This window comes from Eulemur rufifrons, chromosome 16 (assembly GCF_041146395.1).
Source record: "Eulemur rufifrons isolate Redbay chromosome 16, OSU_ERuf_1, whole genome shotgun sequence".
In the NCBI taxonomy this organism is placed as follows: domain Eukaryota; kingdom Metazoa; phylum Chordata; class Mammalia; order Primates; family Lemuridae; genus Eulemur; species Eulemur rufifrons.
Window position 1 is genome coordinate 50,497,326 of NC_090998.1, and position 24,283 is coordinate 50,521,608.

Sequence of the window (24,283 nt, forward strand, 5' to 3'; positions counted from 1 at the left end):
TTGGAGGTGGAGAGAAAGACCAGAGTAAACTTCAGCATTTAGCTGGTGTGAAAAACCATTGTTCCATCAGCCTGCCTTGACTCCATATATGGTGTTCAAATGTAAGTTCTGGAAGAGCCCCACTGCAGTTTTGGCTAAGAAAGCACACACACCCCTCTGGGGTAGACGACCCACTCACCTGGAATGCAGGCGGGTGGTTTTATGGATTTTAACGCTGCTCGGTATGTACAGGATGGCCCACCTGCATAACTGGCAGCGCCGTTCCTGCCCCGCTGAACTACACTTAACAGAAGCATTTGCCAGAACTCGATCCCCTCATTACCAAAGCTCTCAGCCCCCGACACGTCTTCCGACAGGTCCCTGGCTCGCTGTCCGGTCTGCTCGTGGTGGTTTCTCCCTTTCCCACCCTTTCAGGGGTCTCAGGTGGAGCCTGCGAGGTGGGTGCTCGGCTCCGCTCTTGGCCTCCAACGCTGGAAAGGGATGCCCCTGGGCAGAAGAAGTCCCTCTCCTGGGCGCGCTAGGCGGCTGGACACCGGCGCCTCGGGGCGGCTGTGCCGGAGGAGGAGGAGGATGCAAAGAGGAGGAGGAGGAGGAGGAGGAGGAGGGAGTTGGCGGCCGCCGAGGCCCGGGCAGCGGGCCCCAACCGCGGCCGGCGCTCCGCGGTCCTCCCTCGCTCGACTCCTATGCTCATATTTGGACTCGGCTGCCCGTGCCCAGGAATTTCCCGTCATGCCTCCCGCCGCCCCGTCCGTCGCCCGGAGCCGGGAGGGAGGGAGGGAGGGAGGCTCGGACAGCGGCGGCGGCTCCCTGGCCTTTCCATGAGCCCGCGGCGGACCCTCCCGCGCCCCCTCTCGCTCTGCCTCTGCCTCTGCCTCTGCCTGGCCGCGGCCGCGGCTCGCGGCGCCGCGCAGTCCGGTGAGTTCGGGCTAAGCTCCCCGCCTCGCCCCACGCCTCCCACCCGACCCTGCCAAGTTAGGGTGTGACCCGAGCCCGGATCCCCCCGGAGACCGGCTGCGCCCCCGGCCTCCTGCGGGGACATCCCCTTCCCGAGCGGAGACGGGGAGCGGGAGGGCTGCGCCCCGCGCGGGGCGGAGGGGCCGAGTGGAAGGAGGTCAGGGCTGCCCCCCCGCACGCCCCCGCCCACGGTGGCGTCTGGCCGCCTCTCTGACACCTTATCCCGTCCCTGGAGCGAACCTGAGCCCGCGGAGCCTCTCGCCCGGCGGGGCCCCCGAGGGAGGGATCTGGCGGGGCGGCCCGCGAGAGGCAGCGGAGGGGGCGCGGGCCCCGGCTCGGGAGCGTGCGGGCCCGCGGCAGGGGCTACCCGGAGCCCCCTGCTCAGCGCGAGTCGCCCCGCTGGGGTTGCCGCCCGGATAACGGGCCCCGGGTGTGGGAATTCGCCGGCCGGGCCCGCCCCGCCCCCTGCGCGTGTCGGAGGGGACAGGGCGCGGGCGGCTGCGGCGGCGAGGAGGGGCGCACCTAGGGGCGCGCTCGCCCTCCGCGTCGTCGGCGCCGCTGGGCCGGGCTCCGCGGGCCCGGCTGGAATTTCATAGGCCAAAACCGAACAGATCCCCGACTTTGCCAGGTACCAGTTTTGTTTTTTTGTTTTTAAGCGGAAGAAAGCGTGCAAGTCAATCTTGTAAGTTTTGCACCGGACTGTTTCAAGTCAAAGTATATGAATGAAAAGTGCTGTTCTTGCTATATTTGGTTTAGGGTTGTAAACTATCAAGTGTGCTAATTCTGAAGTCATAACACTGAGATTTTTAAAGGCAATTTTCTCTGAATCATGTGGGAAATATTAGAGAGGATTTTTTTGTCTGGGTATTATTATAAAAAAGCTGTTATTTGAAGGTACAAATGTAGGGTTTAAAGTAAATATGCAGTTGCGTAAATTTTTACATTGGTGATGAGTAGTCGTCAAAACTTCTTGGTTCTTAATGTTATCTGGAATGGAAGAACAGAAATGATAATTCCCTAGAGCTGAAATTACTTAGGAGACTTTAGCTTGCTTTTGTTTTTGCCACCAATAGACTAAACTGTCAAAATAAGATGTGGCTAACTAGGGCTTATAAATTAGTTGAAAGCTGACTCTGTGAAACAGAGATTATATTCAGTACCCTCTGGTTTATCTCTTCATATCAGCATTCGTGGCAAAAATGATTTTAAAAGATAGTTTTGTTTATAAAAAATCTTCAGGGCTCATATAATTTATACAATTGTCAGTTCTGATTAATGGTAGATATTTATAATACTTAACTTTATCAAATGTGCTGTTTATAAATAGTAATTTAAGCAATGGTATCAGTTTTATGTTTGTTTCTGAATCATATTGTTTTTCAAAAGGAACTACTTTTTATAGATTCATATTTTAGAAGTAACTTTCCTGGTACTTCTTGGAAACACAATAGGTTCTAACTTCACATTTTATCAATGGATTTCTAAAAAATACTGTGCTGGATGAAAAATAATGGGTTGTATTGTCGGGAAATAAATGTATGCTTTTTCTTTCTTTTTTTTGCCTCCGTGATGTGTTGACTTACCTAATACTTGTGGTGAAACAGCCCTTGAAGACCAAAATCCAGTGTACTGTGGCTCCTTGCCAGTAATTTTGAACACCAAGTTTATATTTGGACCATTTAAATGTTATTCTTTTAATTTTGGTCCTAGCTGATACATCAGTCTAATTTCTGGTGACTTTTATTACGGTCCTACGTAAATGTCTGGACTTTTTTTTATATTAAAATAAGTAATTCTTTGATATTTAGAATTTTGTAACAGTGCCTTAAACTGCCTGTCTGCCAAGGTTGCAGCATACGTCATCTAGATTTTGAATCAACACACTGTTTTTTGCTTTTAAAGGTGCCTGTTCCAATGTTTTCTTTTGTTTTTTATTTTTTTGCTTTCCATCCTAATTTGTACTCTTGTTCCAATGTTTTAACCAAAATGTTAACCCATTAAGTCAGAAATCGTTAGTTTTGCTTAAGTGGAGTGATAAGAATATCCAAAAAATATCCCAACAGTAGGATTAATCAGATATTCTAATATATTTGGTATTTATTAATTAAAATAGATTTTAAACCATCAAAGAGCAACTTTAGGAAATGATGCTTTTTGGTTCTTTCATAGTCTGGTCATAATCCCTTTGATTTTATCTGCACCTGTATAATTTATTGCAGTTAGGGATTTGGTTGATGAATTTGGTTCCTATGTTTAGCTTCTTCCTTTGTAAAATTAGGAAGCTGGATGTAGTTTCCATGTCCCTTCTAACTCCAATCCTATAGTTTTGTTTTTGTTTATATAACCCTGTAGCCACCCACTACATCTGGTTCAAACTTCTGATTGTCAACCTCTGACTTGCTATACATGTTAAACTGGTCTACCTGTAGTCAAATTTGATGGGTGTGGATCCAGCTTAGGGGAGCTTGGATCTGCCTTGGGATCATCTTGATACCCGGCACATGCCTACAGATGTATGTATGTACCTGGGCAGAGTTCCATAATGTTAAGCTTCTGTTACTTTCCTCCCCTCATTTAATTGCAGAAAGTGCTAGTTATGCCATAGGGTAAATGCCTAACTACTTTCGGGAATGGTTAAGCTCAGGCTCTAAGACAGTTTGATATTCAGTTTTGGTATTTGGGTCGGAGTTAGGGATATCACCAGAGAGCATGCAAACCTTCCTGTGGTTGGTAAGGTTGTGTTTAGTTTCCAGAAGAAACACCCTATATTGGGTTATCACCTTTTGATCCTACGTCAGAGAAGACTGAATTTGATCTACCTATATGATTTATCAGAATTAAATTGGGTTTGGGTAGGAGGGTAATCAGCTATTTAATTTGCCTGTTGTTAGTTAGCATTTCTTATTGCTTCAAGGCTTTACTTTGAATATTCTATATTTTCTCCTTCCTGGGCATGGTGAATTTTCCTTTTAAAATGCTCAGCATAATCCCTGATCCCTGTTTATTTATTTGTCTCTATATTATATCAAAGTCATACTTATGGCTTTTAAGGAAATACAAATAAAGAGAAAAAAATATAGAAAACACAGATCCGTAATGAATCAACCAGTTGACTTTATGGAAGATTTTGGTTATTGCCTCATTTAAGCTTCTGTTGCAAGTAACAGAAATGAACTTGAAGTAGTTTTAGTGAAAAGGAAGAAAGGAATTTGTTGGAAAACCATTGGAAGCCAAATGCAGACAGACCTTATTAGGGCCTGAGATCAGGGACAGGAAAACCTGTAACATTCCCTGACTCTAGTATTTGCCTTTCTTTGATTCACTGTTCTCTTTTTGCTGACCTTTTTTTTTTTTCTTTTCATGGTTGAACGTGGCTACTCAGCAGCTTCTGATCATTTTTGTGTCTTTTTATAAGGAGAGACTAAATTATTGATCTTGATCCTAAATTTCTGAAAGGAGCAACCTGATAGACACAGTTTAGGTCACATGGCTGATCTAGATTTTCCCTCAGGTCTCTTCTAATTCTAGAGTTATCTGGAGTATTTAGTATATCCATTTAGATGGTTTGATTTTGCATTTTTTACATTTTGTCTTATGGGAATATAAGTCCTTAAAATATATAATTTGCTCTTGTTTGCAGTGTGCATGTAGAATTGTATGACACCCTCAGTGGGATTCTAGGATGTTGGAGCAGTTCCTATTGCTGCAGGAATGATGACAAGGAAGCCTATGGAAAATAAACTTGAGTACATACATTTGGGAATTATAATGCTTGGGATCCAAATGAGTTGTGAAAATTTTCTCTGATAACTAATTCATTCTACAGATGATCATCGGCATATTTTCAGGAATTCACTGAATAAAATGCTGAGCTCAAATAGCTCTTTAGGATAAGCTCATTAAAACTATGTAAGTGATAGAGATATTCAAAATAGTACTAGTTTAGGGACCAAGAATTCATCAGTTATTTTCCTATTTCTCATACGTCTAGCATTTTCTATCTCTATTTTTCTTTGAGTCTGTTCCTGTTTCCTGGAAGTCTTTTCTGAGAACAGGTTGAAGTATTTAAGGCCTCTGTCAGGTGGTAGTTTGTGAAGTCTTCCTCATATCATAGAATTTGGAATTTCCTTGTGCTTCTAAGGCATTTTGCACCTTGGTTGGAGCACGACTTTTACCATCTTGTGTTATATTTAAGTCCGTATATATTCACCTTCTTCACTGGACTATAAATTCCATTAGGCCAATGAATCACCCAGAAGAATTTTTACAGGTTCTTAGCACCCATGGTCCCGAGTATAATAATTCTGACTCTTTCAAATATTCTGCTGCTTTTTTCTTTTGACATTGGAGCTCAGTCACACTGCTTTTTTTCCTTAATACTTGCCTATTTTCTACATTTTGCTGGCTTTTCTATGAACATTCTGATTTCCCATACGAAGATCAAATATATATTTAATTAGAATGATAGGATGTTTTCCTGTAAACTGAAATGGCAGGGGAAGGAGAGTGTAGCAGGCTCATGTGGAAGGGAATCAGCTTTTGTTAAGCATCCAATATTTACCAGTTCAAATACACAGAACAGGTGTAGAAAAAAAAATGAGCATGTATAAAGAGGAATAGTGAGATGATAAAGTATAAAGATGGAAAATTAGGTTTGGCCTACAACATGGAAGGATTTTAATGCTAGGCTAGACAATTCCGGACTGGGTTTAGTAAGTTATGAGATTGAAGTTTTTTGATCCTTGAAATAACATAATCAGAGTTGAATTATAGGTTACATTATCTAATAGTTCAGAAAATGAACTGAATTGGGAAAGAAACAACAGGACTAATAAAGAAGTGTTGTAAGAGTTTTTGTTAAAGAATGAAGACCTGAACTAGGGTAGTAGCAATGCAGAAGTGTTGGTGAAGTACATTGGACAGAAATAATTAATTGTATATTGGGAAAGAAAGAGAAGAATAAAAAGTGACCATAAGATGTTAAGCTTGGACGATTGAGAAAATGTGAACTAAGAGCTGGGGTGTGGGGGGAAGTGTAAAAATAAGTTTTGTTTTATATCTCTTGCATTTGAGGTGCTGATAGGACTTTTCACATGGAAATGTATAGTAGAATCAGAAGTGTGAGACTGGAACTTGTCAGGAGAGCTCAGGGCTGGAAATAAAACATGTATGAGTTGGGAGGGTTAAAAATGAAGAGAAGAAGAGTGCATTTTTTTAGCTGGAATAAAAAGAGGGGTATAGGAAAAGCATCACAAAGAAGCTAGAATTCTGGTTTTGAAAGATGCCCAATCGGTATATGACATTCTGTTCATCAGCTTTCCTTGTTTAGGGGACATCACATTTACTGCCTGGACAGATAATACGTGGAAAACACTGAACAAAGAGTACTTTATCCAGAATGACCTTTCTAAACTGCAAAATTGTTGCTGCTACTTCCTTGCTTAACCTACTTTCAGTGGCTCCTCATCTTTCTTAAGATAAAGGACTAACTCCTTAAATGTCTCCATCATCGCTAATGTTAGCTTTGAACACACATTCTCACACTCCTCCTTGTTCCTCCCTCTTCTCCAAGAAGGGACAGGATGTGAAGAAGATGTGATTTCCACCAGATGGAGTACTGTTTGTACTTTTTTTGGTCCTTTATGAGTACTTTTTTTTTATTGCCATGGTCAAGTTCTTATCCATAAAATAATTGTTGCTAACTTCCCAATCTAAAATAAAAAAATTATGATAAATCAGATCCCTCCCTCTTTTTTACGGAATGCCTTGTTTGCCTTGTCTCTTCAAGGTTCCTGTGCACTTGAGTTGGTCACCCTGGCCTCCATGCCCTGGCCTCTGACACTTGGCTGTGGTAGCCGGAGCAGCACTGTTACCTAGCATCTTATGATTGGCTTATCCAGCTGTGTGCTGACTTGGAAGCTTCAGCCAGTTTATTGATATCTGGCTTCCTGAAGGAAAGCTGAGGGAGCTTTATTTACACAGATTTTAGAAGTTTTTAAAACGTGGAGATGCCTATAGGTGACATAGAGAAAGAATGGTGTTATAGGACGTGTTTTCTTAGAGTCTAGCATAGAGAAAGAATGGTGTTATAGGACATGTTTTCTCAGAGTCTAGCTTCCAGACCAGCAGTATATCCTGAATCTAGATTTCTAAAAATAGTACATTTTGGTAACATTTGTCTAAAGTGACACATTAATGTACAGTATACAGTATTCAGAGTAATTCTGACTCTTTAAATTAAAAATAATGGGGACCTTTCCATATGTTAGTAGCTGTGTTTTTAGTATCTGTTGATTGAGAAAATACACAATAACAAAAAGCCACTATAAAACTTTGAAATGAGTTTCTGTAAATATAAAAGTATTCTTATATATTTGGAAGGTATGCATATGTGGAAATTATGACTTATTGCTTGATTTAACGCTTGATTTATTGCTTTGTGGTTACTCTCAAGGAAGTTCTGGCCTCAACTTTGAGCAGCTCATTGTCCTCTCACTTTAGAATGTGGAGGAGACTTTTGTTTGAAAATTTGAGCCATAACTGAAATTTTGAAATGACAGGAAAACAACTCAGCATGCTTTTACAACAGCAATTGCCTATTTTCTGCCAGGTGATGTACTTCATACTGGACTGTTAAAGTCTCAGGGATTAAAAGTTAGATACACTATATATACTTTTTAAAAATTACATTTTTAGGTATATGAGCATCATTCTTAGGGCTATGAAATTTATTAGATGATTTGCATATAAGTACATACCTGCAGCAGTCTCTGTTATGGCCATGACATAACTGTCTTCTATTACTATAAATTATACAGTGAACGCTTATGGTTTATTGGGTCAGTTATTCTATTTGAAGACAAAAAAATTTTTCAGTACATATGTCAAACTTAAGGTATTGTTGAAAATAAGCCTGTAGTACATGGTAGAGTCAGGATAGCCCTTATATAAATCAGAGAGTCAGAAAGCCCTAAATTTTGTTTTTATTGTGTTTGGTTGTCAGAGAATTTGGGTTTGGTTGGGGTTCAGAGAGAATTATAGTGCCCATTATAGGTGGATATTTATTTTATCTTAGATTAGTGGTATGTAACTAAGGAAAGGTAGGGCCATATCTCCCTATACACAGTCCTGGAGATTAGATAGGGCAATGGGTGAGAGGCCACAAGTTGTCTTGGAGCTCTGGTGGCATGGTAATTGAGAGCGGAAAAAGAAAAAGTGCACTGTATTTCTTGTTTCTGATTTCTTGGGGTGTTAATATGCCTTCCAGTCTGACCCCCTTAGGTGGCCAGGAAGAAGGAGGGTTGAGGGCAGAGGATGTTTACCTAATGTGCAGACCCGCTTGATAAATTACAAGCTAATTTGCATATTTGCATCCTTGTGTATATGTTCATGTTGCAAGGGAGTCAGTGTGGTGCTGTGAAAAGAACGTTGGATTGTGAATTGAAAGACTCAATTTTCCTAGCCCTGTTCTTGCCTAAGTCATTTAAGCTTCTAGTGCCTTGGTTTTCATATCTGCAAGATGAATAAATTGGACTAGGTAACACCTTATATTACTTTTGTTTTACGATTCTGTAATTTATGGGTTGTCTAAAAGTCTCCAAGTAACTTCCATAATTTTTAATGTAAATAACATGATTAATAAATGATACAAAATTATGTCTTCCCTTTTTATGTTTTGTTCAAGTTGGCTATTTTGTGGAACTAAGTATAAATATTACTCTGTATCTGAGATCTTATATTTGAACTTTGTAGCCTAGTGTGCCCAGTAATTTGATCTTTCAGCAAGGTTATATAACTTTTTAAAGATTTAGTATTTATTTAAAGTATAGGTTATAATGTATTAGAAGCATCATATTAAATATCACATTAAACACTAGAAATTATGCCTGTTTTTCTAAATGTACAGCTAGAAATTAATTATTTATGTTTGAGAATATATCTCAGATGGGAAAAGTCCTCTTTTAACAGGATATACTACCAGTGGAATTTGTCTCTGATCATCCTGTCAATATGTTTAACTCTCAAAATTAGTTAATCTTGGTCTTACCATTTTAAAAAAATGTTCACCATGAGCTTTATAGGAAAAAAATGTTTGCTAATTTGATAGGTTAAAAAGTATCTTTTTAAAATGTATTAGTAAGTTTTTGTCCTTTTTATTATGAAACATTTTACACATACAGAAAAAATATATAATGCTTTTATATTTTATATAACAAAATATATAATAAGGTATAAAGAATAATTTTTTAGAAATTTGGGCACCCCCATCCAGTTTCAGAAATGGAATTTTAAAGCAGCCTGGGTGACCTTCACCAGTCACACCTTCTCTCTGCTTAGAGGTACCCACAGTCCTTCATTTTGTGATTAGCATTTAATACAAAAACTATGACTGATAAACTCTTGTTGCTTTCTTTATAGTTTTACTGTAGATATATCTCTACATATTATATTATTCAATTTTGCGTGTGTTGGGACTTTGTATAAATTGTATCACCTGCAAGTATATCTTCTGTGACTTGCTTTTTTTCCCCACAAAATTATGTTTGTGTCGTCTATATTGGTGTATGTAACCCATCTTTTAAAAAATTAGCATTTCTTTTATTATCCATATGTTTTTCTACTTTTTAATTTATTTATTCTCCTTGCACATTTATCCATTAGGATTCTTGTGTTTCCTTGTGAGGTCAAATCTTTGTATTTTCTCCTAGTGCTTTTAAGCTTTATAATCTTTATATCAAATAATAATAGTGATGATAGTGATAGTAATAGTATATATGCACATATAGATGTTACTATATGCTAGGCACTATTTTAAATATTTACTTATTTATTTTTGGTGTGGAAGCCTGGGATAAGTATTTGTTATTTACATATATTAACTCACTTAATGCTCATGACAGTTTTATCAAGGAAGTATGGTATCATTATGATATAGCATTTTTAAGATTAGGGACTGAGGCACAGAGGTATTCAATAATTTGTATGACTATGATTTATTCTAGGCAATCTGGCTCCAGAATCTATGTTCTTAATCATTACACTATTTTGGGTCCTAGGTAGTCTTTTCTTTTAATTATGCTTTTTCCCATTTATGTTTTTAAGACACTAAAACATTTCTGTGACAAGAGAATGTCCCTAGTATGATGTTCAAATGGGTTTTTCTGTACATCACCATTTGCCCAAAGTCATGTAGTAGTTTAATTCGCTTCATGGTTAGACCATGATTTTATTATATAGGCTTTTAAAAAAATTCTTTGGGATTTATTATTGATTTTCTTTTTCCTAATTAGAAGGAAAAATATGCCTTCTTCATTATTCTTCTAAAATCTTTCAGTTTTTTACTTTTGGTCTGTGGTTTGGAATTGATTTCATTTGCTAGTTTGGACCAGTTTCTTCGTATTTGGACAATGACTTCCTTTTTTGAAAAATATTTGTGTGATCTTAGATAAATCACTTAATCTTCCTGAGCCTTGGATTCCCAAATGAGTTGCATCTATTAAGTAATGAATATTTTATTAATCGGACATTTATAATTGCAGGTCAGAACTTCCTTTTGGTGTGAAATAACAAAGGGAGATCATGAGGGAAAATAATTAAAAGAAAGTTCTTAACAGTGATTGGAAACTACTGGTTTTACCCAAACCCTACAATTACACAAGAGGAAACTTTGGCATAGAGAGATAAAATCCCTTGGTGCCATAACTTTGTCGGACAGCTTTAATTTTTTCCTAAAGTGGCTAATTGATTATATTTTTTTCTTATATTCTGTGACTTTTTGATGTCTTCAAGTTTTCCCAAGCTCTTGGATAATTTCCTAATATCCCTTGTTTAAACATGCCTAAATTTCTCTCATCTTAAAAAACAAACAAAAGCCTACTCAACCCCACTCACTTTGTGATCAAGCTGTTTTACAAGTTGCTTACATCCTTGCTGTCTCTTTGTCTGCCATCCATCAAAAATATGAGTATGTATTGAACTCTCTTACATGTTAAGGCACTACCGTGTCTAATCTCTCGGGATATAGTATGAAGCAGAAAGACACAGGCCTTATTCTCAGGGGCTTTCCTTCTCTGTTTGGAACCAGCATGGCGTGCTGTAGAAAGAGCAAGAAGACTATTTTGTGGTAGGAGCAAGAGAGAGCATGGTTAGAGTTAAGGGCAAAGAGAAGGGCCAGACTATATGGGGATTTTAGATCCTTCTGAGACGTTTAGATATTATTCTGTGTGATGGAAACCATTAAGGGATTTTAGGTGGACAGTGGCAAGATCTGATTTGCATTTTAAAATAATCACTTTGGCTGCTGTGTGGAGAATGGATTGCAGGGGCCAAGGGTGGAAGCAGGTAAACCATATAGAGCTATTTCAGTGGTTCAAAAGGAGTTGATAATGGTTTGGACCAGGTGATGGCAGAACTGAGATCTTGCTGATGTATTGGATATAGGTCTAAGGAAAAGGGAAGAAACGTCCACACCATTCCATTGAAACTGCTTTGGTTGAAGCCACTAATGGTGTCTTTATCATTAAACCCAGTGGACTTAATTTTGTCCCTATCTTCCTGACTTCAGGCTATTTGATACACTGACCACTCACTTCTTTTAGAAGTAGTCTTTTCTCTTGGTTTCTAACTCTGTTATTGTTAGATATGTGATCTTAGGCAAGTTAATTAAGTTGTCCATGCCTCAGTTTCTTCACTTGTAGAATGGAGATAATACTGTACCTACCACATAGGTTGTTAAAATCATTAAAGGAGAAAATATATGTGAATTACTTAGCACAGCATCTTTCCCAGAGTTAAATCACAGTGTTAACTGGCAACATCATCATCATCATCATCATCGTCATCATCATTTTCATTCTGGGCCAACAACTTTCCTTGACCTCTTCTTTCTCTGGCCACTGCTCCTTAGTCTTCTTTGTTACTTCTTTCTCCTTCAGCTCACCTCTAAATCTTGAAGTTCCTCAGGGCTCTGACATTTTCTTTTCTCATTTAATACATTTTCTTAGACAATCTTATTTACTCCACGGCTTCAGTTTTATCTGTGTACAACCAACTCTCCCAAATCTACCCATCAGCCCAGTTCTCTTTCCTAAACCACATGCCACTTTCCTCTGTATCATCTCCACTTGGATGGTTAGGTCTTAGGCACCTTAAACATGTCAAAAGCTGAACTTTTTTTTTTTTTTGCTTGAACTTAGGCTCATTCTCTAGCTTAGTAAATGTTACTACCATTTGCCCAGTTGCTTGAGCCATAATTGGAGTCTTCCTAATTTTTTTAAATCTATCTCATGCCCTACATCTAGTTCTTTGTCTAGATTTCTTCAGTAGCCTCCTAATTAGTCTTAATACCTTTGTCCTATGTCACTCCCACCCATTTTTCACCTTTAAGTCAGGGGTTTCTTTTTAAATTTGCAGATCTGAGCATGTTGCTCTTCTTCACTTAATTCCCTTTCTTTTTAGGATGAAATTCCAAGTTCTTTTAATGGCTTCCAAGATTTGCATCTGTCATCATTTGTTCTACTCCTCACTGACACCTTCCACCACACTACTCTTCTTTCATAATCTTCAATGAACTGTACTCACTTTTATATCAGGGCCACTGCTCATCTTTTTCTTTGTCTGGAACACTTTTATCATTCATAATCTGGGCAACAGTCATAGCATTTAGTTTTTGTTTGTTTGTTTATTTATTTACTCACCCAGGTTGGATTGCTGGCACAATCACAGCTTACTGCAACCTCGCACTCCTGGGCCTAAGTGAGCCTCCTACCTTAGCCTCCCAAGTAGCTGGGACTACAGGCCTACACCACCACATCCAGCTAATTTTTAAAATTTATTATAGAGACTGAGTCTCACTGTGTTACCCAGGATTAGCCTTGAACTCCTGGCCTCAACAATCCTCCCAAAGTGCTAGGATTACAGGTGTGAGCCACTGTGCCCAGCCTATTCTTAGTTTAAATATTACCTCCTCTGGGAAGGCTTTCTCATGCTCCTCCCCTCACCCCCACAAGCTAGATTACGTCCCTCTGTTATGTAGGATCTTCCCTCTCTGCTGCTATATGATCTTTATTGCACTTGTTAAAAATGTCTTTCGTTTTCACTCATATGTAAGTTTCATGGTGGTAGGGATCATGGCATCTTATTTTTCACTTTGTCCCTAGCTTCTATTTGTTAAATAGAATAAGGGATGAATGCGGCATGGACTTGTACTGTTTGGGGAATTGAGACGCCTTCCAGCTGAGCTGGTGTGTAATTTGCCTTAGTCTTTCAGGGTGACAAAGCGGGGAACAGAAAAGTTTAGGTTTACCGCAGGTTTTCTAGAGAGTGGGGAAGCAGCCACAGAGCTGAAGGTGGCTCTAGCAAGGAGATATTGTCTTGGGGTTAAAGTTTCTTTTCTGTGATTGGAGTGCTATCCAGAATTACCAGGTTAGTGCCCCCAGTATTTCCCAGGTTTGGCTGTCTTTTTCAAAAGTTAGCATGGCAGTGCTTTCCAAATCCTTGAAAGCTAGGCATGAGAACACAGAACTCCTGTTTCCTGTGGTTTCCAGTGTCTGAAGTGTTCGTCAGAGTTACCTGCTGGATCCAGATATATTCCGGGCTGGATATTCAGCTCTCCAGACCTCGTGGCCTATCTGCCGTCGGGCCGTTCCTCCTTCTGCTTAGGCTCCCAATGGGAATCTGCTGGATTCTCTTTCATTAACTTGCAGGAACAATGCACGTGAGATGCGTTGGGAGTTGGCCTTCAATACATTCTCTCTGCACTGTATCTAGCAGCAGTTTTTCAAAGTGGGTTTATTCTTTTTAAGTTTCTAGTGCTGATGTTGGTTTTCCCGTATTTTTATATTCTATTCACCATTTTGATGGGAACTGGGGGGGAATCTGATTGAGGGAGAATATGAGTGAGTTTTCTCTTGAAAGATATTTATCTTGCCACCTGTGTCTTTGTGTGTGTATGCGCACACGCATGTGCAAGCTCTGTTTCTCTCTGCATCTTTTTTTTTTTTAAATCCCTCTATGCCATTTCTTGGTTTTGTAACTCTATATGAGTCATTATTTTTTAACAGGCATATTTAAATCATTTATATTTTATGTCACGGACATATTTGGTGACACTATATCCTGTTGTTTTGTGCTCTGTGTTTTTTTTTCCACCTTGGTTTTCAACCTTTTGCCGTATGGTTTCTATGTTTTATTTGCTTTTATCTTTCATAGGGACTATTTTAGGTTCTATGATCTTGAAAAAGTGTTTAAAAACATTACATCTTACCTAAACTAATTATTAAACTAAAGAAATATACAACAGCATTTGACGCTTCTCTACAGGAAAAACTTAGGAGCCTTTTCTTTTTGTCCATTTTGCCTTTGTTAGCTAGAGTGGGGCCTATAGATCCATGTGATTATTATTGAATTATTGTTATTTTTATATTGTATATTCTCCCTCTTTAGAATTACTTTTATCTTTTTCATCAAATCATACCACATCAACTGCATTCAGTGATTACCACCACACCTTTTATATCTTAACTTCGCCATCCTTAAGGATATTTTGATTCATACATCATTTGGCTGGAGTCCATTCTCAAGTTGAAGTCTTTTGTTTTGGTAGGGAAGGATATATGTATGCTCATTTCCTGAGCCCTTCTGTTATGTGAGGAAATTAAAGACTATTATATAACATGTTAACTCTCCCTTGCAAGACAACATTTAATTGATAAGAGGATTCTAGAAAAGCATAATTATAAAGCTGGAAAATTCCTATATAGAATAACCTGAATGTAAATGATATTGTAATTATGGAATATAAAAAGCGTTCTATACAGAAGAATCTAGGAACAAGGGAATTTGCAAGCATTCAGGTGACAAATTATACCAGTCACAAAGTTATTTCTGGGAATTCAAGCCCTCTAATGTTATAGATAGTTCTCAGGGTCACAATGTAAAATTAGTTATAAGTCCTAAAATAGTTTTATCTTTGAATGAGAGTGAGTGATATTGGCAGTTTTAGTAGAATTGCAATAATATTTATAACTCCTATTATGCTGTTTAGATTGGAGTTAACCAAAAGCTTATTTCATCAAATTCCTATTTTATTAGTGCATTTGCCTCATGTTTGCATAAAGTTAGACCACTCTCTATGATTGACTGAAATAATTGATTGCAAAATTTGGAATTTTTCTTTTTTGTCAAATATAATGAATTTTCTGGTAGTCACTAAAACATAATTGCTGAAATGGAAAAACTAATCTTAATTGAGTTTTCTGTTAGACAATCAACTTATTCTTATCCTGTCCAAAACTAAATTAATTAAACCTTCCAACACCCTCCCCCCACACACATATACATTCTCTCTCTCATACCTCCTCTTACTTTTCCTTTGTGGTAGGGAAAGTAAAATTCACTAAGCACTCTTCTAGATACTTTTGAAAGCATCATATCATTTAATCCTTCCAAAACTTAATGAAGTGTTATAATCTATATTATACAGATAAGGAAACTGAAAATCTAGGTAACTCATTTGCTTAGAGTTTATGAGCTGGATAAGTGATAGAGTCAAAATATGAACCCAGTTCTGACTCTTTCCTGTACACTGCACTGTGTAGACAGCAATACAAGAATCTAGTCCTGTGGGAACTAGGACAGTATGCACAAAGATGGAGGAAAACAGGAAGTGACATTTGTTCAGTTATATTGAAACATTTATTGAGCTTTAATTTTACAGAGTTGAAATATAGCTGACTATTCTTAAGGAGTTTATAACAGAGGCAGTTTTATAAACCTTAACTTATAACTCCAATAATAGATACAATAACAGAGGTACCAAAGTAGGAAGTCATGCAGAGGAAGAATTGATTCATTTTCCAATGAAATTGTTGGGGAAAAGGAAGTAGAGGACAGCTGTGAGAGAAATGATATCTAAATATATCTCACATGTGAATGATATATAAATAATATCCTTCCCAGAGGGGATTATGTCTAAATTGGCTCTGAAGGTTAAAAGATAAGGGTCCATTCTGTATATAATATGGAGGATATGGGTGGTATGGTGAGCGTAGAAAAGGTGTTTGGGAAACGATAACTAGTTGGTTATCATTGGAATATTATATTTATTTCTGTATTTAACAAATTCTTATTGAATGCCTATTAAGGATTAGACATTGTGTGAGGTACTAGAGATAAAGTAAAAGATAAGAGAGTTCTTGGAGCATATAGTGTACCAGGGAGTGTTGAGGATTTAAGTTACACAAGTAGGAAAACAAATGAACCTGGTAGATCTTGAATGCCAGGATAGATTGGTTGCATTTTCACCTGTGGGTGCTAATGAGTGCATAGAATCTGCAAAAGTGTTATGCATTGCTCTGACCATACCATATATGGCAGTGTGGAGGGTGGATATGAAGGGAATCAGATTAGGGGCAGGAAAACCAGTAAGAGACCATTACTTACTCTAGATGAGAGATGAAAAGAGAAGGATGTATTTGAGCAATATCTTGCAAATAAAATTGACAGCACTTAGTGTTGTTTGGATATGAATGGTTAAAGTAGAAAAGTATTGTGGATGACTCCCAAGTTTGTGGTCTTAGTGGCTGGGAATACTTTCTAACAGGATCAGGAATACAGAAAGAAGAATAATAAATTAGTGAAGAAAGAAAGAGATGAATCCACTTTTGGACATGATAAACAGTTTGAAGTACATATGGAATATGCAAATTCTTTTTAAAACATGTTTTTATCACCTGAAATGAATAAAAAAAAAAACACTGTGGGGCAAAGTAGAAATTTTGCAAAATATTTTATTTCTTTCACTTTATGATCTCATTCAGGACTTCTCCTCCCTCCCAGGCCCAACATGGTGTCAAAGGATAGTTGGTAGATGTCATTAAGATTTACTTTTTATTGGAATAGAAGGAGTCCATTTTCATAAAACTTCTCTTTTATCTGCTATGTCAGATGCAAGCCACAATGCATACCATTATTAGAATTTTACTTAATAATTTTACTTAATAATTTCTCATTTACTTGCAGTTTCCAGTGCTAAAACTTTCTATTTCTGGAATGGTGGCAAAGTTCTCACTTAAAATATTTGAAATATGATTTAAGAATATGTATTTTTAGGGCTCACTAAAAATAGCCTTTTAGTGATATAGATGGTGCAGTTTATAGCCCCAGGCACATTAGCAGGATTTTTCCTTTGGATGAAATATCCGTTGAGGCACTGCATCCTTTTTTTTTTGTTTTGTTTTTCATATGTAAGGTTTATTTATATCAAAAACCTGCACATAGTTCTTGGTACAGGGGAACCTCAGCCTCCAGCTCCGCCCCTTCCTTCCTATTTCTGTCTCACTCCTCTGAAGTAATGTTTTTCAATCATTATTCTTCTGGTAGTTACTTCCATAATTTTAGTTAATATAGTTATAGCACTATTTATTGATTCATCATTTCCAGGTAATATCCAGTTACGAAAGATAAGGATTTATCTGCTATCACTTCACCTTTCTGTCTACCATTGTTTACTGTTTTGTTGGTAATTTAATTCCCCTATTCACTTTTGTAACATTAAATATTTGCTTATCAACTTTTGATAGACCAGAGGCTAAGCTGCTGTGACAGAGATTACAAGTGGAGAGACTTATAGAAAGTAGAAATTTAATTTTCTTTCACATAATGGCCCAGCATTGGGTTGGTGAATAGCTTCGTGTCATGCATGACCCGTTAGGTCTGGCCTCCTCATCAAATAGCTTCATTCTCAGGGTTCAGTGGCAGTTGTTGCCATTTCCAGGAGGGAAGAGGAACTCCAAAGCAAGTGACTATGTCTGTAAAGGAGGCGACCTGAAAGATTACACATGATATTGACTGACTTTCCATTTTCCAAAACTTAGTATCATGTTCACATCTAGTTTGCAAGGGAAGCTGAGAAACGTGGCTGTATGTTTAGATAAAATTTCAGGGGGTTCTGTTACTAACATATTATTAACACAAAGAAGGGAGAATGGATTTTAGGGGTCAATTAGCATTTTCCAGTCTAGTTACTATCTCCTAACTCTGTAAGATGAGAATCCTGATACTCTTACCCTTTCCTCTCCCTTTCTTTCTGGGCTTCTTTACGTTTTGTTGCTATATACTTTTTATTTCATAATGTGAGGTTGTTAATGTTTACAGTCTGTTCTGAAGCCACAGCCAGATATCTGTCCATAGATTGCCTCTAAAAACTTATTTTGTTATGCCTGCATACACATCATTTACTTCCAGATCAAAAAAGTAAGCTATTACTACAGTTCCGTCTTATTAGGTTCATGGTCATGATCTTTGGGCCATTGGAAAGGACAGACATTTTCTAGCATCATGGCAAATGGATTGTTTTTTCTTATATTTATTGATTGATTAAAATCAAAGCATTTTAAGGTCTGGATCTAGGCTTAACTTGTTAGATCAGTAAGAAAGCTGCAGCGATTATGCTTAGTGCCCAGGAAGCTTTCAATCACTGCAGGACATAAAATCTTCACATTTAGTCATTTTATTGGGACCAAGAGCTACTCAGTCAGTTTTGCAGCTGAGGGAAATATTTAGTTTTTGAAGTGTTAATACCAGTTTGTCCACTCCAGGTGATAAAGGTGAACTAGCCTCTTTTATCTTTTAATGTCTGGATATGAGAGGACGGCATATCTTCTGACCAAAGTCAGACTCTCTTTGGGATATTTAGGAATAGAAGGGATGACTAATGGAAGAGAAACTATGGGCTTTTCAAAGTGGTCTCACTGTCCTTGGCATTAGACTTCTCATCCTTCTAGATTCTATTATTTTCTTAAATAAGGACAGCAATCTGGGATCCTTGGGTCCCTGCCTATGAGGAAATTTTAATGTGGTAGAAGAGATTAAAATAAACTTTGGTTCAATTTCTGACTCCATCATTTACTGGGCATGTAACTCTAAGCAGGTTATTCTCTGAACCCTAGTTTCTACTGGAACAAATAATCTCCAAATCCCAATGGCTTAAAATACTGAAGGTTTATTTCTTGTTTGTGCTACATGTTCATTGTAGGCCAAATGGGAGCTCTGCTCCATGTCTCCTTACTTTGGTATTATGATTAATAGAGCAGCCGCCATCTAATTATAGAACATTGCTGATCCCTGTTGCAGAGGGAAAGAAAGCTCTAGAGGGTCTCACACCAACAGTTAAATATTGTGGCTTGGAAGTAACGCACATCATCATTTATGCTTACAATGTATTGCCCAGAACTAGTCACATGGTCTCACCCAACCATAAGTGGATCAGGAGGTGCATTCCTACCATGTGCCTGGAAAATAGAGAGCCAGAAATACTGGGTGACTAGCAATAATGACTACCACATATAGGAGTACCTACCTCAGGGTTGATGTGAGGATTAAATGAAATTTTGCATACACATACTCATTCACTTTGTATAGATGCTCATACATGGTTATCATTAATATCATAGTAAAATATATTCATGCAAATATTTAAATAACAATATTAAGTGGCACTAAAGACTTTAAGATTATAAGACTATATCATAATGTATATGAAAGTGACTTGTAAATGATAACATACTGTGCAAATGTAAGTTGATATTATTATCTAATAGATATTAGAAGATACAGCATTAGAATTTGGTTCAAGGTTGAAGCTAGACTTTTGTAGTTATCTGTCAAGAAGTGGTGGTTGAAATTGTAAGGATAGATGAGATCTACAAGAAAGAATTTAAACAATGAGAGATACTGAGGGAGCTGAAGGGACAGCTCTGGAGCATAATCACAGGAAATCAGAAAGAAATCTCACAAGTAATAGAGAAGTAATTTCTGGAAGGGGAAGAAGAAAATATGCTGTGTAATACCATGGAAAAGTTAAAGGAAGAATGTTTTCAGTAAGGAAAATGAACCACACAAAAAATGTCGCTAAGAGGCATTAAGCTTCAGTATTGTGAGTTCTGTGGGGTGTTAACAAATAATCAATAGGAAATATTACTTAAGGAAGAAATAATTAATTTTAGAGGTGTTTATGTGTCAGGTACTCCTCTACTAGCAGTTTTGTGAGGAAGCTATTATAAACTCCCTTTTTATAGACGAAACTTTCAAAGCTCAGAGTAAAGCTTGCCAAATGAAACCTAATGAGTTAGTGAGAGTGTGAATTTGAACTCAAGAACTAGAAAAGTAAAAACAAATTGTTATATATAAAAACAACAAAATGAAACAATCCAAAACTTGAAAAATCCTGAACGTACTTCTTTTATAATAATCAAAATGATTCGTTTGTGGGTTTTGCTTTCTTGTTGATACTTTTTAAAGATTAAGAAAATCTTTTTAGGTGAAATACATAATACATAATGGAAGCTATAAACTGTGAAATCAATGTACATTTTAGAAAAATAAGACATTTATGTTTTATATTGGTGATAGAAGTTATAAAATAGTAACATGAGAATGACTAAATCCCTGCATTTTGACTAAATGCTTTACAAAATCCTGAAAAAAAGATGACATTTAGTAGAGTTATAATGGCATCAGAAGAAGACAAACAGGCTGGGCGCTGTGGCTCACGCCTGTAATCCTAGCATTCTGGGAGGCCGAGGTGGGAGGATCGCTCGAGGTCAGGAGTTCGAGACCAGCCTGAGCAAGAGTGAGACCCCGTCTCTACTTAAAAAGAAAGAAATTATCTGGACAACTAAAATATATAGAAGAAATTAGCCAGGCATGGTGGCACATGCCTGTAGTCCCAGCTACTTGGGAGGCTGAGGCAGAAGGATTGCTTGAGCCCAGGAGTTGGAGGTTGCTGTGAGCTAGGCTGACGCCACGGCACTCTAGCCTGGGCAACAGAGTGAGACTCTGTCTCAAAAAAAAAAAAAGAAGAAGAAGGTGAACTTTTGTCCATAATTCTATTTTAATTATATCATTAGTATACTTTCTTAATTGATGTAGTATAACCCTTGCATTGTCAATATTAGGGTATACTTCTTTATGTCCTTTTCTTTTTATGTGAAATGAATAATATAGAAAATGTAGATGCTGCAACATGTAGATGTAGGGGTTCTAGCCTAATATTTTCTCCAGCTGTCTGTCTGAACTTTGACAAGTCTCTTTATATGTTTTGCTTTTATAAAATGAGAGGGTTGGGCCAATTCATTGTTTCTCCCATATTTTTTCCATTGAGATACAGTTGATGGGTGACATTTCATGAGCTACATACTCACATAGTCAGATTATGATTCTAAACTATGGAATAGATGGTATAGGCTGCACATTATATTCAAATCCTTGTGCTAGATCCAACTTGACTCTTTTGTCTCCTATTCATGAAAAAATGCCAGAAAATGAGTAAATGAAGGTGACAGTATCAAAGAGATAATTCTAAATCCATCCTAGTTGTTTTTTAAAATCCTTATCCTCAAACTTTGGCATCTTAAGACAATTTTTAACAAGACTCTTCATGACTAGTATTTTACCAGTGGCAAGTGGTAACTTCTGATGTACTAGGTTTTCTCTTAGATATTACCTAGTTCTAATTTATTTAATGATATAATTATGTTATTGTCAAGCATTTGTAATTCCCTGTTTATTGTAGCAGGTTTTTATTGGTAAGCATTAAATGAATTAATAGTGCCATGTACATGATATGGGTTCAATAAATGTTGAGTGACTTTTTCAATGAAATGATTATCCTTTTCTGGAGATAGCACTAGTTCAGAATTTGTTTTCTTATCCCTTAGCAGGACATATGCTTTTGTAAATTTCTAAAAGTGGTACTGAGAAGATTGGATCACAGTATTGTGATTGTTGCTTTCACAAATCTTTCTTAACTAGTCTCCCTCACTGTGCTAAAATAGTGCAAAATATTGCATTTGTCCACAGACTCGATGAAATAGAAAATGTACTAATTGCCTCTAGAAGTGGTAAGATATCTAAAGACTATAGATATTAGCTCATTAAATATGAAACATCCAATTTCAAATCAAAAGTTTAGTTTATTATATCTCAAACAAGAAGCAGTATGGTTAATCAAAATATGCACCAAAACTATTGACACAGTTTTGCCATCTTAACGGAGGCTTGTTTATGCCAGCAGCAAAGAATGCTGGAGAGTGAGTGGCAATGAAATAACAAAAGACATTTTCCAGAGCTTGTTGAGAACTGAATATTTTTTCTTGCAAGAAGTAGCCCAAAGTCTGGAAGAAGTGGTGGTCAGTTGGTACAAGATCTGGTGAATATGGGAGATGACAGAGAGTTTCCAAGTCCAGCCTCTGTAGTTTGAGCAGCGTTGTTTGTGCGACATGTGGTTGAAAGTTGTCTTGCAAGAGGATTGGCCTGTCTCCATTGACCAATCTCGGCTGCTTAATCACAAGCATCCTCATCATTTCATCCAATTGGTTGCAGTAGACATCCACTGTAATTGATTGACCAGGTTTCATGAAGCTATAGTGGATAATACTAGTGCTGCACCACCGGACACTATCAGCTTTTTTGGAGGAATATTCAGTTTTGGACTGTGTTTCGGCACTTCATCTTTATCCAACCGTTGTGCCTAACATTTGCGATTGTCAAAAAGAATCCATTTTTCATCACACATAACAATATGGCATAGAAATGGTTCGTCTTTATGTGGTGACAGCAAAGGCAAGCTTCGAGATGATTTCTCTTCTGACACTCGTTTAATTCATGCAGAACCCATCTAGCCAGCTTCTTTACCTTGCCTATTTGTTTCAAATGGTCCAATATTGTTGGAATAGTAATCTTAAACCTTGCTGCTAATTCATGCATAGGTTGAGATGGATTCACTTCCATGACAGCTTTCAGCTCATCATTATCCACCTTGGTCTCAGGTCACCCATGTAGCTCATTTTCAAGATTAAAATCCCCAGAACAGAACTTCTCAAACCATTGATGTACTGTGCGTTCATTAGTCACATCCTTCACTAACACTTCATTGATATATTGAGCTGTCTCTGCTGCATTGGTTCCATGATGGAACTCATATTCAAAAATAACATGAATTTTCGACTTATCCATGGTTTCCCAAAAATTGCTCTAAAAAAATTTGAAAGATAATCACAAGCCAAACTGTGTGTTTGAAAGAATGAGAATGTACCTTAACAATAAGCATAAAACAAGAGTGTCAAAGTGAAATGTCAGAGATATCAACTGTCTAACTTAGCACTTAAGGAAATCAGACATTTCATACTTAATAACCTAATATATTTTTTTCCTAACCATTTGTTGTTTCTTAAACAGTATGGGATAAATTATAAATGTATTAATCTGTTCATTGTTGATTTATTTGACAAATATTTATTGTGCTTACTATGTGCCAAGCAATGTATCAGACCAGCATTTCTCAAAGTGTGGACTGTGGATCCCTGGAGTCTCTGAGACCCTTTCTAGGAATTCACAAAGTCAGAAACTATTTTGGTACTAATACTGTTTGCCTTTTTCACTGTGTTGACATTTGCAGTGATCTTGCAAAAGCAAAAATGCATAGAACTACTGGTGTCATAGTATTAATCAAGTGAACAAACTTTATTAATAGTCATTCTGTTTTTCACCAGCATGCACACAGGAGAAAAGAGACAATTTCACTTACGAATGTCCTTGACGAAGTAGCAACATTTTTATGTGTGTGTGTGTGTGTGTGTGTATAAATATGTATATATATGTGTGTGTGTGTATATATATATTTTTTTGAGACAAGGTCTCACTCTGTTGCCTAGGCTGGAGTGCAGTGGCATGATCATACCTGACTTGAGCCTTGAACTCCTGGGCTCAAGTGATCTTCCTGCATCCAGCCACCTGAGTAGCTAGGACTACAGATATGCACCACCACACCCAGCTAATTTTTTATTTTATTTTTTTGCAAAATTTATGTTTTATTAATCTTGACAGTTGAGTACATATCTTTTTAATACTCCATGTGAAGAAATGAGAAGTACATTTTTATAAAATGCTTCTGCATACCAAAACACAGTGGTTGTTTCCAGGAAAAGCACCTGTGCAATTGTTTGAGATACCTCTTACTTGAAAGAATGCCTGACAGACAAACTATGGTTATTTAACTATGGTTATGCTTGAGTATTTGGCAGGTATTTTCTCAAAAATGAACAAAATGATTCTGTCATTTCAAGGAAAACACTGACAGTGCTTGCTGCCAATGATAAAATTTGAGCTTTAGAATTAAAAACTAAAATTTTGGAAAATTTATATCTCCTATTGTGAGCTTGACAGCTCCTCTGTCAAGCTTTAAAACTTTTCTGATGAAATCAATGATAATGTTAATGAGTATGATTTTTTGGTAACATGTAATGAAGTATGTCAGTATATGAAAGATCTG

General features: G+C 37.6%; 1 protein-coding gene across 4 annotated transcripts in view; it reads left to right on the top strand.

Annotated features, from left to right (window-relative positions):
- Positions 1–773: 773 nt before the first annotated feature.
- Positions 774–24,283, top strand: part of MSRB3 (methionine sulfoxide reductase B3) — a 139,857-nt gene continuing 116,347 nt past the window's right edge. Inside the window, exon 1 of one of the 4 annotated variants that reach the window (XM_069490026.1) lies at positions 774–915. In XM_069490026.1, coding sequence (XP_069346127.1) covers positions 819–915 — 97 coding nt within the window. In that variant the 5' untranslated portion in view covers positions 774–818. Of the gene's footprint in view, positions 916–1,228; positions 1,637–24,283 lie in introns of those variants that run through there. The other 3 variants (XM_069490029.1, XM_069490027.1, XM_069490028.1) reach the window with 3 other exon arrangements.